Raw genomic sequence first — 18,204 nt, 5'->3', positions numbered from 1 at the left:
GTAAAACTATTGACGAGATAATCGACCTCACTGGGAGCAGAGTTTAGGTAGCTGCTCTGTACTGTGTTGGCACTGAAGAGCATAACAATGAAGGAATTAGATCCTTAAACTTAGTTACAGCACTTTCACAAAGACTTCTACTGTAATAAAACAGATCTGGATGGGATGAACTGGGAAATGACTGGAGCCTGAACTGGATCTGGTACTAAACCTGCTTCCTGGAATAGGGGGATATTTGACCACAACATCTCTAGGTAAAGCTATAGATGAATACCAGGTTAGATCAGTCATGCTGACATCTTCCATCCATCCATTCGCTTCCTGTTCAGGGTCACAGGGGGGCTGGAGCCTATCCCAGCTGACATAGGGTAAGAGGCAGGGTACACCCTGGACAGGTCACCAGTTTGTTGCAGGGCTAACACAGAGAGACAGACAGCATCCACACCTATGGGCAATTTAGAGTTTCCAATTAACCTAACCCCAGTAAGTGCATGTTTGGACTGTAGGAGGAAACCAGAGTACCCAGAGGAAACCCACGCAGACAACATGCAAGCTTACAGAGAGAGGGAGGGGCCTGGGCCAAGGTGGAATCAAACCCAGGCCTTCCAGATGGTATTCTAGTTGTGAGGCAGCAGTGCTAACCAAGCTGACATCTTTACATACAGTATTCATAACATGAATGTAGTGCCTTTGGAGAAGCAGAGATAAGAGCTACAAACTGGAACTCCCCACAGCTAACAGGACAAGATTGTGTCCACACAATGAATATAAATGAGCTGTTATTATTTTGTTCTTTGGCCAATCCTGGTGCGAAGACTGTTTGTGCTGCATTGGTCCCTTTGCAAAGGATTCTTTCAATAAATATCAGAAAATCAGTTTGGTTTCAGAGCTCAACTTATTTTTCCACCACAAACCCCACTAACTGCATGTCTTTGGACTGTGGGAGGAAGCTGGGGTACCAGGTGAAAACCCATGCAGACATGAGGAAAATGTACAAACTCTACACAGAGAGGTCCCAGCCAAATGGTGGATTTCCACCTTCTTGCTGTGAGGCAACAGTGCTTAATCACTTACATTTAATTGTGCTGCCCTACATTTAATTAGACTCAATTAGCTTCTCTCCAAATGTAAACGAGCCCACTGAAGGTTTTAATCACATTCTGTATGTATGTGTTGCAAAGTGCTGCAATTAATTTTAAGGATATAATTCCTTTACTGTTATCTTCAATACCATGTGCCAACATAATGCAGAGGAGGCACCTAAACTCTACTCCCACAGAATTTGACCATCTTGTTAATAGTGTGTAGTGTTATAACCCCTCAAATTAGAAGCACTTGCCTCTGTCTATTCTCTTCTGCTTATCCTGTTCAGGCTCATGATGTAGGGCACACCCTGTACAGGTCACCAGCCTGTTACAGGGCCCTCACGATTTTAACCCCAGCAACTGCACGTCTTTAGACTGTGGGAGGAAACCCACGCAAACACAGGGAGAACATGCAAACTCTACACAGAAAGACCCTGGCCAAGGTGGAATCGAACCTAGGACCTTCTTCCTGTGGACTCACACAAGTGTGCCATAAAGCAGATAGCCTATCATAAACTTAGGCATCTTACTGTTGCACACTTGAATTAAAATCAGTTAAGACCAGTGTGTTTACCACATAGCATTGTTGTTTTTGGCAACCATTTTAGTTTTAGTTTTAGTTTTTTGGTCTTTTGGGCGAAAATGCTTCTTGGTTTTAGTCATTTCTAAATGTGATAGTTTTAGTCGACAAAAACTTAAAAGGTTTTAGTCAAGTTTTAGTGGAGAAAAAAAGAAGACAGTATTAGTCTTCCCAAGTTAATTTGAATAATTGTTGGTAACAGTGGAATCATTTACTCCAAAAATGCAATAAACAAAAACATTCTCACTTTGATAATTGGGGCTTTATTTCTCAGAATTAGCTAAAGTGCAATGAACATACATATGGCCAAAATATTAGCAATGGATGTGGAACACATGCTTAACTTGACCTTGTCTGCAGGGCAATTAAGTTGCATATTATATATAAAAACAGACCATACTACACCGGACTATCTTTAACTAGTGCAAACATTCTAAACCAAAGTAATAATAAATAAATCTTTTGTACTCTTATCAAAGTATGAAACAAACATGAGACTGGATGCTTTGAAACATAAAATGAATAAAACAACCCCTGAATACTGTAAATACTTTAAACATTGTATTGGGTCTTTAAACCAAATTAAATAAACAACAAAAATGTTTAACAACCTGGTTTAGGCCCTACCCCTAGTGCAGTTTCACAATAGAATAGAATAGAATAGAATGGAATGCCTTTATTGTCATTATACAGGATGTACAATGAGATTGGAGGGCACTCCTGTTCAGTGCCCTGCAATAGAAAGTCAGACTCTCTAAATAGAAATAAAAATATAATACTTTAATATAATCTAAAAATATCCAGAAAATAAAACACAATGTATAAAATATACAGAAAATGTATAAAAATATATATACAGAAAATAAAATGTATTAAAAATACAGAAAACAAGAGAATGTATGTGAGTATTGCACTTGGTGAATGAATATTGTATATTACCAATATAGGAGTGATAGATATTGTTCAGTATGAATAATATAATATTGCACAGAGATGTGGGTGTTGCACAGTTACAGTGGGTGAGTGTGTGAGTTCAGGGTGGTGATTGCTCTGGTAAAGAAACTGTTCTGGAGTCTGTTTGTTCTGGCTTTGATGTTCCTGTAGCTCCTGCCAGAGGGCAGCAGGTCAGAGTTCAAAGCCAGGGTGTGAGCTGTCCTTGATGATGTCCTTGATGCAACGTCCAGCGTCCGCCATGGTCTATCAGTGATTAAAGTAATGGAGGTGGTGGGCGTGACCAAAAATAGATGGGATGCAGCAGCATTACTGATAGGTTTTAGCTTTTGACTGACAGATTACAGGCACAATAGGCAGACATGTCATGCACTTTGGATGACTGACAGAACATCCATTAACCTTTTCGTCTAGTTTCGTCTTGTCAACGAAAACTCACAGACGTCTCATCACGTTTTAGTCATGTTTATCTCGTCGTCATCTCATTATCATCGTGAAAAAAACTGTCGTCAACAAAATAATTTTATATTAGCAAAAACAACACTGCCACATAGCCTGCTGTCCCGCAAATATACAGACATAGTACATCATTACATGTTTGACAGTCTCTGGGCTCATACTAGGCGCACTTACAGTGAGAGGCCTGTAAACTCATCTCAATATCTTATAGCAAAATAAGTTAAATCAACATACACAAGCAATTATTGAAATTTCCAGTCTTATTGCACTGTGATAACAGCTAGGTATATGTGCAAAACCACCACCATGCCTAAAGGTCTCTACATGAACTGGTGAATTAGCTTTTACTGCCCATAGTTAGCTCCATGGCTAATCTACGCCAATATTAGTAAACACTCCATTAACATACATAGTGGGGATCAATTGGCCAACATTCCCACATTTTCTATAACTGTATGGACTACACATTACATTAAGGTCAACTTTGGTTTTGTGCATGCTTACCTGCAAATATATAGATATGGTACATCGTTACACGTTTGACAGTCTCTGGGCTCATACTAGGCACACTGCCTTACAGTGCGTGGCCCGGCCCCTTTACCCCTGCTGGACTTGCTCCTTTTTGGGGATACTCCCTCTTATAGTGTAATGGAGGAATAGCCGCTCTTTGAGTACTGTGTCTCATCTAAGACTGGAGCACAGCTTGTTTTGTGACAACTAAAGCAAATAAAACATATTAAACATCTGAACATTATAATGAAATCAAATATTTTGGGGTGGGTGGCTTATTTTCATCTATGCCACACTTCTCCCTTACATTACTATTCATCACTGATTGAAAAAAATAAGAACAGATTTCTTTTCAGCATTGTAGCCAGACTGACTCTGAAGAGTCGGAGCTCTTTGTCATCCTGGCTACATTGCCAAACATTTGTTTAACCTTATACCTCTGAACGTGTCTAATGCGACACAGCGTACTTCAAAAGTGCCACCGTTCACGGACTTCAGCAACAAATACCATAATACCCCTATCTGGCTGTGAAGTGCATTTTCTGAGCTTTCAGGAACCATTTGAATTTTTCCGATAGGACAAACGCTCACGGAGTTACGGTAAGAAGCCAGCTGGTCAAAGTTCCTTTGATCAGACGACTCTGTGCTGATACGTTATGTTTTAACCAGCTGTTCGCAACTAGTAAGGGCAAGTAACCGGCGCTTCAGCATTATAGGGTTAACCTTAGTTAGTCAGTAGGGTAGACTGTAAATGTTTCAGTCAGGATTCAGAGTTCATCACAGTATAGAAACAGCATCAGTTAAGGCTAGAAATGATCTTTGAACTTTAAGTACTAATCATTGTGATAACGAGTATGGTGAACCATGCTAAAATGAGCTACGTCGTAGTCCATGTGATCAGGGACAAGGCCAAAGGAGCTAACAGTGGCGGCTATTTAAATGGTTGTATCAATGACGTGCAGGTCAGATAAATGCGACCTGGCCGTACACACACAGGTCGCATTTGAAAAGATCGGATACGTATCAGATTTTGGACCACATATCCAAGTGGCCTGGGTTGCATTTGAAAAAATCTGATCAGTTGTAGTGGCTCAGGTGGGGAAAAGAATCACAGTAATTTCTATTGTGACTTCCAGTAGATTTTCTTTGGGTACAGGCTGTGATCAGCAAACCTGTGCTGCTGCTGCTGCTCTGAGGTTTACTGCTCTTGGTGGATGAAGTGAATTCAACAAAATGTAACCCAGTATTTCATAAGACATCTGGCCTGATTTCCACCCCTACACTGACAGCATGCTGTTTGTATAAAGGTTGAATTCAATGAATGAATCTAAGCACCACCAGCTTAAATTCAAACTCATCTCTGCTACACTTGATGTACCAAACCAAACTCGAACCATAAACACAGACACTGTGCACCAGTCCAACACAGTACAGCAAACTAACCTTGAACTATTTGCACTTTATTATGCACCCTACACCCCCTCCCACAACATACCCTGTATATATTAGCCTACAGCCTACAGGAGAGAGGTCTCCCGCCTGGAGAACTGGTGCCGGGAGAACCACCTTCTGCTCATCGTCAGCAAAACGAAGGAACTGATTGTGGACTTCAGCAGGAAGCAGCAGAGGGACTACCATCCACTTGTCATCAGTGGTGCTGAGGTGGAAAGAGTGGACACTTTCAAATACCTGGGAGTGACCATCTCACAGGACCTGTCCTGGACTCATCACATTAACATCACTGTGAAGAAGGCCAGACAGCGTCTCTACCTCCTCAGGCGGCTGAGAGACTTCAAGCTCCCACTCAAGGTGCTCAGGAACTTTTACACCTGCACCATCGAGAGCATCATGCGTGGGAGCATCACCACCTGGATGGGAAACTGCACCAAGCAGGACTTCATGGCCCTAAAAAGGGTGGTTTGTTCAGCTGAACGGACCATCAGAACCACCCTCCCCAACCTGCAGGACATTTACACCAAGCAGTGCAGGCTGAGGGCCATGAAGATCCTAAAACAGCCCAGCCACCCCGGACACTCTCTCTTCTCCCTGCTCCCATCAGGCCGGCGTTACCGCTGCCTGAGGACTAAGACTGAAAGGTTGAAGAAGAGTTTTTACCCACAAGCCATCCGTCTGCTCAACTCTGAGCCCTAACTGGACCATTATTGCACAATGTAAATATTATAATCTATAATTCCATGTGAAGTGTTTATAGTGTATAGTATATAGAATATATTGTGAATTACTTATTTTTATTCTTCTTATTTATATGTGTGTGTATATATGGTTGCAGGTACAAAATACATTTCACTGTGCATTGTACTGTGTATAACTGTGCATGTGACAAATAAACACTATCTTATCTCTTATCTTATTATATTTTAGTGTAAATATTTGTTACATTCTAGTGTATAGTATGTATAATAGAAGTGTATAGTATGTATATTCTAGTGTACATATTTTGTTACTTTTATATTTTTTATTTTGACTAGATCTTGTTAATCATTTCACCTCCATTTTACCTCAATGCACATTTTGATTACTTTTTGATTGATCATTCTATTTATATCTTCATCTTGTGCTATAGTGTAAGAGTAGTCGTCAAAGCATTTCACTGCTGTTTGATCCTGCATGTGACAAATTTTGATTTGATTTGATAACCTGTTCATCCTGCACTGAACTGCAGTATTTTCATGCAACCTTTAAATAACAAATTTCACAATATGAAAAAAACATAACTTCACATCAAAAATTAGGACATTACATGTAGGCTTTAAATTTCTAGTTTATCAAATGTTACTGAGCAGTCCTTACCTTTAATCCTATCCTCTCTGCTTCCACTGTCTTCCATCTTTCTCCATCTCTGAGTGAACTTCTCTCTCATTCTGGGAAATGCTTTAGCTGGACCTTTAGCTAGCAGATACACACAGTTTGTGTGTTTGCTGATATTTGTTGAGCTGATAGAAATAACCTGCCACATATTACTCCTACTTTAATCATTAGTTATTGTTAAACTCTGATTCTTTCCCCAGTGTCTTTTGTCCTGTTTCCCTCCCCTCACCCTGAACCGGTCCCAGCAGATGGGTGGCTGTAGCTCAGTAGGTAGAGCAGGTCACCTACTGATCGGAAGGTCAGTGGTTCAATTCCTGGCTGCTGCATGCCAATGTATCCTTGGGCAAGATACTTAACCCCAAGTTGCTCTCTGACCGTTCTGTCGGAGTATGAATGTGAGTGAATGTTACATAATGAAAGCACTTAGCTTAATTAATTAATCATGGAAGTGCTTGTATGAATGGGTGTGCATGGGTAAATGTAAAAACGTGTTGTGTAAGCGCTTTGAGTGCTCATATCTGAGTAGAAAAGTGCTATATAAGAACTAGTCCATTTACCCCCCCACCCCTGAGCCTGGTTCTGCTGGAGGTTTCCTCCTGTTAAAAGGGTGTTTTTCCTTCCCATTGTTGCCAAGTGGTGGTTGTTTGATGGTTGTTGTGAATGGGTGCTATCAATCTGAACTACTTATTATTGATTGTTGATGGACAAAAACAGGAACCCCAGCTTTCTCTTCCAAGACTGCAGCCGGGCTAACAGAGTCAGAGCTCTGTTGTGCCTTGTTTCTCTTTGGAATTTGGTATCAGTGACTTTATGGACTTCTTTACATTAAACATTCTAACCGTTAGAGGAAAAGAAATGAACAAACTTCGGCATTCCCACAGATAGATTATCATGTCTAGCTGCTTTAAGATCTGTATTTAGACTGCTTCTCTTTCAGTGATCTAAATAATTAACCTCTTAACTGGCAGCAAAAAAATCACCTGAAAAAACTACATAACGCCTTCTGGTTATTATTGGCTCTGAAAAACTCATTTCATAGCCTATTAACTGGCCACATCTGGTCCGCCGGCCGAATGAAGTGCATTTTATATAGCAGGCTAGACCCTCCCATTTTGATTGACACCTCTTTCGGCCAATCATGTTAAGAAATGGGTTTGCTAGAGCCAGTGATACTCAGAGGGCGTCACGTAGCTTTATCAGGTGATTTGGTGCAGCCAGTTACATGATAAAAATGGGAGGGTCTAGCCTGCCATATAAAAAGGACTACAAACGGCCCGTCCCCGGGCCCTGGCCAGTTAAGGGGCTATTACATAATTTTAAAAAAATCAAATCCTAAACATGAATGTTTAAGGGTTTAAGGTTTTATTTTTAAAATACATAATGAAAGCAGTACAGCACTTTATGGGCAGGAACCTGCCTTGTACTCAGATTTTAAAAAATGAAAATAAAAGAAAGATAAAAAACAAAACACAGATTTAATGAACATCATAAACACTTTAAATAAAGATAATACAGTGATTAAAGAATTCAAGTCAGGCTGTGGTGGGTGTGGAGACAATCTGAGGCTGCAGAAGGGACTCTGGGAGGAAGTGCTTCCAGGGAGGTCTCTCTTCTATCAAATCTTTCCCACCTTTGCATACATATATATGAGGCCATCTATAGTTCTACACTGTGCATCTTTGTATTTCATCAGTGCTGCATTGGCCAAAAAAAACAACAACAAAAAAAAAGACAAATCACTGTAAACCCTCACTTCTACTGTATTATCATTGCTTTTCAGTTTGTTTGTCCTTACACATACAGGATAATTGTACAGTACAAGAACAGGATCATAAAATCATAATCAATGTAATGACAATGGTTTTAGCCAAACTAGAACAGAATTAAGACTGTGAAATGTGCTGATTTTCAAGGTAAATCCCACAACCTCCAGCTTTACAGCATTCAAGGCTCCATACACACAGACCAGCTGGAGTTTCTTAATTCATCATACACATCAGCGAACACTGCTGCAGTACTTGCAGTATTGCTGTTGGTAACGTTATGTTACAAATCAGTAAATCAAAATCAGTTAGACGAATGTGCGTAAAACCATCAGAGAGGAGCCAGGCATGATGTTTAGACTGCATTTTTTGGTCCAGCTTTAGTAGTGAAAATTGTTCTTGATATATCAGATACATACAGTGTCAACTATTCAATTACATTTTAAAGGCATGAGGAGTGAGCTTCATTTTCCACACTTTTCTGAAGTGACCCCATTATGTGCGTGTCAAGAATGGGTCCATAACCGTGTTCAGCAGGAATGACTGAGCCACAAAACAGACACACAGTTGGTGTGAGGAATCTAAAAGGAGAACACGGGGAACGTGAAAACCCTGCTTCTTTCCTGAGACAGAGGTACATCCAGCCAAAGGTAACACAAACTAATACAGAGCCGACGTACGGACCTGAACCTCCAGTCCAGGTCCACTCATTTTTAAGCATGTTTTGGAACAACTTCTTAACAGTATTTTGCAACAAACTGTCATGAGCTTTGGAAAGAATGTTTTAAGATGATTCATTAAATGCTAGTGAGTTTTGTGAACACCGACAAAAGCAATGAAATAAAGATGTACCCAGGGTGGTTTTATCTAATGGGCCCTGCAGTTTTTACTGTGTTCACAAAGTAAAAACGGTTTTCAGTTAAGAGTAGGTGCAGATTTATCTTAGAATACGAACAGTTACATGAACAGGATTTATATTTTTAATGAAGTGTTACTGAATGACTGAACTGAGTTGCTAAAGCTCAGAGAACAGAGGCTAGACCCAAAATGACATCATGACTGCGGTTCCCTATAATACATATTGCAAAAGCAAGGTTTTGCCCTAAACTGACAGAACCTGAACTGTACAGTTGGCAGCTAGCATGTGTGACACCATGTGCTCAGCATGGATGTGTCATTGGTCATTTTCTTCATAGTAAGAAGTGAATTTCAAGCTTGCTGGAAAGTGAAAATGTGACACCTGAGATTTGGAGCCAGCACTAGCTGGTGTTGGGGGCAATGAAGCCTTTTGTAGTGCATCTGCACTTCTATTCTGTATTCTGCTCTTGTCCATTGTTACAAAGTGATGTCATGTTGTGTTTTGGCTCAAATAACAGAGGAGTTATCCTGATCTTCAGCCTGTCCAGCTGGACTGTCTTCTGGGGCCAAGTCCACCTCCAAAAAGTCAGACTGGTCACTATTCTGAGACATTTTCTCCTCTCCCTCTATGTTCTCGCCTTTCTCTTGGTCTCTGCTCACTCTCTGGCATACACCAGACTTGGCAGGGCCAACCAGAGCCAGGCAGATGGCACTAAGTCCCATGCCTGCTGCACAGGAGTAGAAAGCAGCACCGTAGTTGTCAGTGACATCCACCAACACACCTGAGAAGAAAGATGAGACCACTGTTAAGAGTTTAAACACACAGATGGGTTAAATCAAACCATAAGACGATCTCATACCTCCTAGTGGTGGTCCAGCCAGTCCAGCAAAGCTCTGAATGAAAACATACACTCCCACAGATGATGGCATCTTCTGGATGCCCACCACATCCTCTTCAGCCAGCATGGGGATATGCGTGGAGCCCACGGTGCCCATGAAGAAGCCAAAGAGGCCAGAGCAGATCACCAAACCCCAGAACTCCCACACGATAGTGAAGGCCACCAGAACCAAGCACATCAGAACTACACACCCCAGCAGCACCAGGGTCTTCCTGAATCTAACTTTGTTTAACACCATTCCGATGGACACGCGGCCGAGGACATCAGCCACAGCCATCACAGACAGCATATAGGAGGCCATGTTGGGTTCCACACCCCTGCTCTTGCTGAGTTCGATGATGTAGAGCTGTGGAGCAAAGAAGCCCAGAGAGGCGAATAGACCAAAGAGGGAATATAAGATGAAGACAGGGTCTTTAAGCACAGAAAAGTCCAGAAGTTTGGAGCTGGAGGACTGTAGAGGCGCCCCCTCTAGCTCTACTAGTTCCCCCTCGTCCTCACTGACTGAAGTGGAAGGCATGGAGAGTGTAATCTTCTGGCTCTCTTTGTCTGCCACTTTGTCCTCCCACTCCATCAGAGCTTTGGTTTCTCCTCCTGCAGTTCTCAGGTCTACATTTGAGGCAGACAGGGAGGTGACACCAGAGTCCTCTGAACCTTGGGAGATACCCGAGCTGATAGAGGTCCTGGTTTGCTCATTTTCCAGCTCGTAAACAGCCTGCATCTCCTTCATAGAGAGAGTCTCTTCACCATCCTTCTTTAAGGGTTCGATGATGATTGGACGAAGAAGAACACCACAGCCAATCACAGATGCCTGAATTATGCCTAGAATGACTAGACAGTAGCGCCAGCCAATATGTTCCTTGAGCATAGTGAAGGCTGTAGAGAGAGGGGAGGTATGAGGAGAGAAATGATCAGGCCATAGATTACAAGTAATTACTGATGTAACTGCCCTTTGATCACTCACCTGGAGCAAATACAAATACAGCAACAGATTCTCCTGAAGAAGCAATCGAGGTGACGAGGGCTCGCCGTCTAGAAAAGTACTGGGCTAGGATGGTGAGAGTGGGGAGGAAGCTGAAGCAGTAGCCAAGGCCTGTAAAAAAAAAGGAGAAGAAAAAAAGGGCACATGACAGCCACTGGCTCGCACGGTAGGAACACTGCATGGATAGGGGGGTGGGTCAAAGATTCAAGGTGTCAGGTCTCTCCTTTGTCAAAGGTGGCAGGTTGCTTGTGATGACTGAGGTTTGCTACAGCTGCTGCTGAAAGACAAAAGGCATGTAAAGACAAAAAAGAGAGACAGAGGGAGAGAGACGGAGTTGTCAAGTTAGCTGTCGTCCATTTCACAGGCAGACATGGCAATCACGGTGGGAGAGCTAGCAGTGCTTTCTGTCCAAGAAAAAAGCAAGTTAATGTGCCCTGATAACAACTCGTTCCACCAATCGGTTCATCATTTAATCTGTTACTTTTATTCAGTCAATTTACTGCTTTCTCCTCAGCCACTTCCGTTTCCTTAAAACTAATCTGAAAGGAAATTAAATTTTGTGTTTTTTGGGAACTATTTTGCAGTTTTTCCTGTTCTGCTCAGTTGTGCCAGTCCTAGAGAATTAAGACAGTAAAGAAGACCTCACTGCATGGTGTTTAGAAGAGGCCATTCACCTCTGAGTCATTGGACAGTTCTAGAAGAAACAGATTTCAGCAGATTTAGTTGCTCACACTGCTAGAAGTCCCTTTAGATCAGATCAAAGAATTTACAGGCTGTTAAACAACACACACATCTGCAGGAGTAAAGCAGTCACTCTGTAAATAGTGCCAATAATGACAAAAACAGACAGACAGACAAATAAAGACAGCGATGGAAAAGTTCATGTCTTTTTTAGTACCTGAGATGATGCCAGTGGTGATGTACATCTCAGTGATGGAGCTGGTGAAGGCAGAGGTGATGGTTCCTATGCTAATGAGGAGGCCACCCATCATGACCACGGGTCGATAGCCAAAGTGGTTGCTCAGCATCGTTGACAGGGGGGCTAAGGGTGAAAGCCAGAACAATGATTTGTTTTAAATAATTTCAACACACATCCAGGTAGAAGTTTGGTCATCATTAGCTGATCATGTTGTCTATCTAGATCTGAGACACCGACCATACTTAAGCAAAATATCCACATATATTTGTGGCCTAGGCCACTGAGATACTAGAAATATTAAGCAGGGCTTTAAATTCAGTTTTTAGAGTCGTAGTAATAATTCTCCTTTTCATACCTTTCAGTATTCTGTCAGCAAAGCATATCACAGTGGTCCATTCATGATTTTATTTCTCCTACGAGTGATAACTTTGTAAAACTTTACAAAACTTGAACACAAACTTTCAAATCTCAGTGTGCACACATGGAAAGTCAACTGGTGACAATGTGAGCTGGATCATCACGACAATTTAATACTAAGAGGAGCCTAAGAATTGATCGTTGAATACGCCATTTTTGAAGTGTGTTTAATGGATAAAGTCAAAAACTGTCTAAATCAGTGGTTCTCAAACTTTTTCCATCATGCCCCACCTCACAGGATGAAATGTTTTCACAAAGCAGATATCTATAATATTTCTTGAAAATGTCAAAATTTGTAAATATAAAAAAGTCAAAAATCAGAAATTCACCTGGAGCATTTTGTAAACATTTGCCCAGTGAATACCAAAAAAATAAAGGATTAGCAGGAAACACTGAAGTATGTTTATCTTCAGAATTTCAAAACTAGGAATAAGGGAGGACAAAGGATTAAAGATAATCATCAATGTACAGTATTTCTCAAAAATGTCTATAATTCATTTCAAAAATCAGAGTATTGGTGATAAGTTTCAGAAGATTTCAAACATAAATGTGTGAATTTAGCAGAAAGTTGACAGATGCTGGAGGGCTCAGAATCAATTACTGCCATCTTTGATGATAGCAGAGCTAAAAACACTTAAAATAACCAAATGATGTTCAAGTATCATTAAAATGTGACAAATTAACATCCAAAAGACTAATAAACTGCAACTGAAACGTGTGGTGCATTGTGCTGTGCATTATGAATGATGCACGTTGTTCTACAGTTCATGACACCAAGGCCAGCAGAGAGAGATGACCTCTGCAGCACGTCCTGGAGGCCACCACCTCAAATGGCTCCTCTAGATGTTTTAAAGCACCTCGAGGCGACTGTTTGTTGTGATTTGGTGCTATATAAATAGAACTGAACTGAAACTGAAATAGATGTGGTGGAGCAGTGGTTCTACTCTGAGCCCCTCCCTGTCTGTAAGGGAGAGCCCAGCCACCCTTCAGATAAAGCTCATTTCCACCACTTGTATCCACAATTTTGTTCTTCGCCTTCAGAATAGCTAACAACAATAGGCCTACCAAAAGATTCAGGCCTGGATCAACAGAGTTATGATGTTAGGACTACAGCTCCATCTGGTGGCAGATGGCCACATAACATTTAGGATATCAATTAAAATTTTAACAATTAAATTAAATGAGTAGTATGTCTGGTACCGACTAGTGACAACAGCAATGATTAGTTACACTCATCACTAATACTGACTACACATTCCTTGCCTATGACTGGAACCACCTGAGGGCCATTTATGACAGCCTAATACATTTTTCCAATCTATCTAGAAATAATTTGTGAACCACAGAGTGAAGCACTGTGATATAAGAACATCAGGACAACTGTATTAAAGTCAGTATCCAGGATTTTCTTTTACTCTTGCTAGACTGAGGAACGTAAAACATTTACAATGTCCAGCAAATCCTCTATCAGGGAGCTACATAACTTTCATATGCAAAAAGCTAATATCTAATCCTTTTAAAGTGAAAAGGGTCAGTCAAACTGAAGCTGAAAACTAACATACCATTACCGCAAATGAATCTTTGTTACAATTTAAGATTTATGCAAATGAAGTGTAAAATCTCTTAAAAACTTAAAGGGTTTAGGAAAGAGAATCACGTGACTGACCAGTGAAGGCAAAAATGAAGACACAGATGGAAATGACCCATGACACACGGCTGTTGCTCTCCCCAAACTCTTCCATCAGATCCTGGAGGAAGACACCCAGGCTCTTGATGACCCCATAGGTGCAGACCTCCACTAGAAAAAAGGCGAAAGCCACAGCCCAGCCCCAGCGACCATCAGGCACCTCTGGGTAAACGTTCGGACCCAAACAGCGTTGGACACTGGGCATCTTCATGGCTGGACCAGGTCACCTGGAGGAGGAAACAGAGATGACTGTGATGATTGGAAGTCGACGCTCAATTTGTTGATTTGGAGCCACTTGGGGGCAGCAGAACTCCACCCCAGATCACTTCCTCATCTGCTTTATGCAACTTTGATGCAAAAAGTAGGGCCTATTTTGGAAAGGCACTTCTGAAACAAACTGTGGCACATAGTGCAATCACAAGTGCTGTCAGCAAGAGCAAAGAATAAAGTTACATTATGAGACTGAAAAATGAAGAATCCATTGTTTGTGGAGCTTAAGCCACAGCGAGGATATACCTCAGTTCACCATACCTTACAGCTCTCCATGGTTTCATACAAATTTCAAATACTTGTAGCAATTCTCAATACGCAATATACAGCTGCTTCACTGGGGTTTGTTTTAAATCCCAAGGACAAACATTTTTCTTGATAAACAGGACTGCAGCTAACAGCACAGCTATGACTGTCATTTCCTTATTTTTGTCTCCAAATATACAGACAAACCTTTTACCCTCAGGTGGTACGTAACCCAAATCTCAGGAGTGAGCAGATGATGTAACACAAGAGAGGGCAGACATCGAGGTGAATAATTCATGTTTACTGTGGCACTTTGAATTCAACAGTCAAAGAAAGGCACATGGGTAGCTGTGCAGCACTGGGTAGGAAACATGACTACATCACTAGATTAGCACCAGCTGTAGTTATGGCCACACTGATGAAAACTGAAACTATTAATCACCGTACTCACCATTAATGGCACTAATTCCACCTCAGTTCCACTGGTTCATATTATGAAGCTTACACAGTGAAGCAGCCTGCACAATAAATGGAATGCAGCCAGTCTAAATACACCTGTGCTTTCTGTCCAGCTGTGACAGGAAGAAATGTCTACCAGGAAACAAACCAACACCTCTCTGAGCTGCACAACCGGGTTTTCTTCTGACACCCACACATGATCTTTTTGTTTTTTTCACCCTAAAATTTAATGACTTTTCTTGGCAGAAACTAATGCAGTTTAGGCTCACAAAGTAATACAGACCAAAGTACCAGTACCAGTAGGTACCAGAGGTACTGATACTTTATGATGTCCCTCACACAGTTAGACTGCAGACTGTTACTGTCATGGCTGTTGGCCCAGTGCTTTGTGTTTCTTTTTGATATTCTGTTGTGTTGTTTTCCTCGTGCTGGGCCCTGGTTTTGATTCCCCGTGTATCCGTTTGTTGTGGATATTTGTGTGTTTATTGTTCATCTTCTGCCCTTGTGTCCCAGTCCTGGTCTTTGTGTTTAGTTACTTCCTGTTTTATTTTGGTGTGTTGTTGGTCTTTGTGCAGTCTGTCTAGAATTGTTTCCTGTGTCTCCCTCCCAGGTGTTCCCTATTGTCTTGTTACCTGTGTGTATATTTAGCCTCAGTCTCCTTTTGTTCCTTGTCAGGTTGTTGTTGATGTCCTCTGTTCCTGCTGTGTGCCTCGTGTCCTGGATTCATCTTAGTTTAGTCAAGTCACATTTTTGAGAGGAAGTTTGTGCTGCTGGCTCCTGACCAGCGCTTCCTTTGTACAGCGTCTGCTAATAAAGCTTACATTTTAAATTAAGCTTTTTCGCTTTGGGTGTCCTGCACTGGGGTCCTCTGCCCTGCCTGCCACAGCGCTACATGACAGTTAACTCATTTTTGAAGAAGCAATAAATACTTCACCAAGTTTGGAGAATGAAAAACAAAACATTTCTCAAAAATAAAAATCCTCCAGATCATTACAGAGCTGTTGGTCATTGAAAATAAGCAGTACTGAGGCAGTACTGTCCAAACTGCAAGTACTGAGGCAGTACTGCCAAAGTGTAATCAGTATTTATCACTGTCTTTGGTTCATGAAGAAAGTAAACAGAACATTAAAAATCATAAATAAATATTACTATATATAATAAGTAATATTATTATATATACACTAATACTTAATAAGTATAATAAGTATTACTAGACACATACTGAATGTTGGAGACACATACTGTGTATAAATAGTTATAGCAAAAGCTGCCTCAACCAGTTTTATAAATAAAAGATTGCATACTACAGTGATTAGTATTAGTATTGGGGGATATCTCGTGACATACCCTAAACACTGATGATAAACTGCATTCAGAAACACCATATCAATCAATTAAGTCTCTTCTTGCATGTCTTGATGACATCAAATCTTGGATGGGCCTGAATTTTCTAGATTTTAATGAAAAACAGGCTGGAGTGTTGGTGCTTAGACCCAGCAGCTCCTGTGAGCCTGCCTGCCTGCATACTTTAAAATCCATTTAAAGGTTCTTGTACTTGTTCATAAACCCTTAGATGGCCTTGCTCCACCTTATCTTTGTGAGCTGCTTTGTCCCTATGCTCCTGCCTGAGAGCTTAGATCATCTGACCAGATGCTCTCACATCTACACAGATCTAAGCAGCAGCTCAGAGGGGGCCGAGCTTTTTCCAGTGCTGCCCCTAAGTTGTGGATGAGTTGCCTCTGCATGTTAGACAGTCACCTACACTGTCCATTTTTAAAACCTGGCCTTCAACCTAGCCTGAGACATTGATCTTACCGTATTATAGTTTTTATTTATTTTAAAGTAACTGCTGGTTCTTTGTTTTAATCATTTTATTCATTTGATGTACAGCACTTTGTATCTGCTGTAGCTCTTTTGAAGTGCTTTATAAATAAAGTTTGGTGTGGTATTTTTTTCTAACTGTATTTGTTTGTCATGTTTGTGATCGAACAAATGTTTTCTGCTGTTATTGTACACTGTTACTTTTGGTAGTTTTCTTGTTAGTGAGGTCTTTTAAACTAAGGTGTTATTATGATATTTGGTGTGCCGGGTGGTCTGTGCTTGCACGGGTGTTGTGAGTTATCCGCAGTGCAGAGGAAGGATGGTGTGTGTCGCATCCCTGGAGTTTGTTTCACACGAAAACAGCTCCGCAGTTACTTCTGGGTTTCCTGCTGCTGTTAGCTGTTGATAAAGAATTCACTTTATTATTCTTTCTATGTGTTTAAGTGATTTTTCTGCGTATATGATTGGCTTGCAGGCGTAACAATCGGTCTGTAAAAGCGTAATTAAAGAGTAGATTAGATTCACTGTCGGATATGAAACCCAAGTTAGTAGTTTCTGACAATAGTAACATTAGATGCCACCTTTGGTCCCGGGACCGGTGGCTGTACAGCATCCTACAGCTGGGCAGCTACATCTTACTTACCGGCAGAGCTGAGCAGTCACGGAGGAAAGGCCGTTTTCTGGTGTAACAAAGTCGGATCTTCTATCTCGTCATCATTATTTTTAAAGCGTCTATACTGTGTAGGGCTGCAGAATATATGATAAGTAATCTAAAAAAAAAAAAAAAGTAAAGCTTTTCTGTGTGAAATCCTAATTTCTAAGTCACTTGGTTGTGTTGTTAAAAAAAAATGCCAAAAATGAAACTTCTACCGCTCAGACCAATTTTGTTTCTGTCACAAGCAGCTGCATCTTTTGTCTTCAGTGGATTATTTCCTGCCTGCTCTGGCAGCTCTTTACCGGCTCAAGCCGGTATTCAAACGCGGGCGCGCAAGTCTGGGCTTCGCGAACGCGCAAGGTTCCCTCGTGAGAGATTACGCAGAGTACGGAAAGTGTCGCTCGTACAGTGCGCCGCGTGCCACTGCAGACTGAGACCGCGCGCACTGCTGCTTTATCGGTGCCGACGAAGAAGACAAGAAACACGAAAAAGCGACGGAAGCTCCAAAAGAGCGGGCTGTTGGTTTATACAGTCTCTGGGTAAGAGGTGCCTCTGAGTGTATGTTTGACATCCACAATCACAAGCGGGCTCTCCGCGATGTGGAAATGCGATACGGTCGCAATTTGCCATTTCTCACCAAACCTGCGGTCAGGACTTCATCTGGGCGGATGTTGAGCAAGACTCTAAAGTAAAAGTACTAACTCATCAGCTGCTCCTCTGAAATCTGATTTATATGGCAGACAATAGCATCAACACAAAGCTTCACTAATGTGAGAAACCGTTTTCTTTCGCATTGTGCAGTCGTACTTTAATGCCG

General features: G+C 41.3%; 1 protein-coding gene across 4 annotated transcripts; it reads right to left on the bottom strand.

Moving 5' to 3' along the window:
• Positions 1-7,759: 7,759 nt before the first annotated feature.
• slc16a6b (solute carrier family 16 member 6b) lies at positions 7,760-17,692 on the bottom strand. Of its 4 annotated transcripts, XM_030725953.1 has the most exons (6): positions 17,376-17,692; positions 13,916-14,163; positions 11,812-11,955; positions 10,896-11,024; positions 9,896-10,807; positions 7,760-9,817 (listed from the first exon to the last, which is right to left on the bottom strand). In XM_030725953.1, the coding sequence occupies exons 2-6, from the start codon at positions 14,145-14,147 to the stop codon at positions 9,543-9,545; spliced, it is 1,692 nt and encodes a 563-aa protein (XP_030581813.1). In that variant the 5' UTR covers positions 14,148-14,163; positions 17,376-17,692; the 3' UTR covers positions 7,760-9,542. The 4 variants fall into 4 exon arrangements, with proteins under 4 accessions (XP_030581813.1, XP_030581817.1, XP_030581816.1 ...); XM_030725957.1 differs by lacking the exons at positions 11,812-11,955; positions 13,916-14,163; positions 17,376-17,692 and adding an exon at positions 14,704-14,728 and having other exon boundaries at positions 10,896-11,190; XM_030725956.1 differs by lacking the exons at positions 13,916-14,163; positions 17,376-17,692 and having other exon boundaries at positions 10,896-11,187; positions 11,812-11,946.
• Between the last annotated feature and the right edge of the window lie 512 nt (positions 17,693-18,204).

The sequence above is a fragment of the Archocentrus centrarchus genome, unplaced genomic scaffold, assembly GCF_007364275.1.
Source record: "Archocentrus centrarchus isolate MPI-CPG fArcCen1 unplaced genomic scaffold, fArcCen1 scaffold_87_ctg1, whole genome shotgun sequence".
NCBI classification, from domain to species: Eukaryota; Metazoa; Chordata; class Actinopteri; order Cichliformes; family Cichlidae; genus Archocentrus; species Archocentrus centrarchus.
The sequence above is the reverse complement of the archived record's forward strand: the minus strand, read 5'-3'. Positions and strand labels throughout refer to the sequence as shown.

Coding starts and splice junctions, on each gene's coding strand:
- slc16a6b (XM_030725953.1), bottom strand. CDS start 14,147: ATGAAGATGCCCAGTGTCCAACGCTGTTTGGGTCCGAACGTTTACCCA. Junction 10,808..10,895: donor TGTATTTGTATTTGCTCCAG/GTGAGTGATCAA, acceptor CTCTCTCTACAG/CCTTCACTATGCTCAAGGAA. Junction 9,818..9,895: donor GGCTGGACCACCACTAGGAG/GTATGAGATCGT, acceptor CTTTCTTCTCAG/GTGTGTTGGTGGATGTCACT.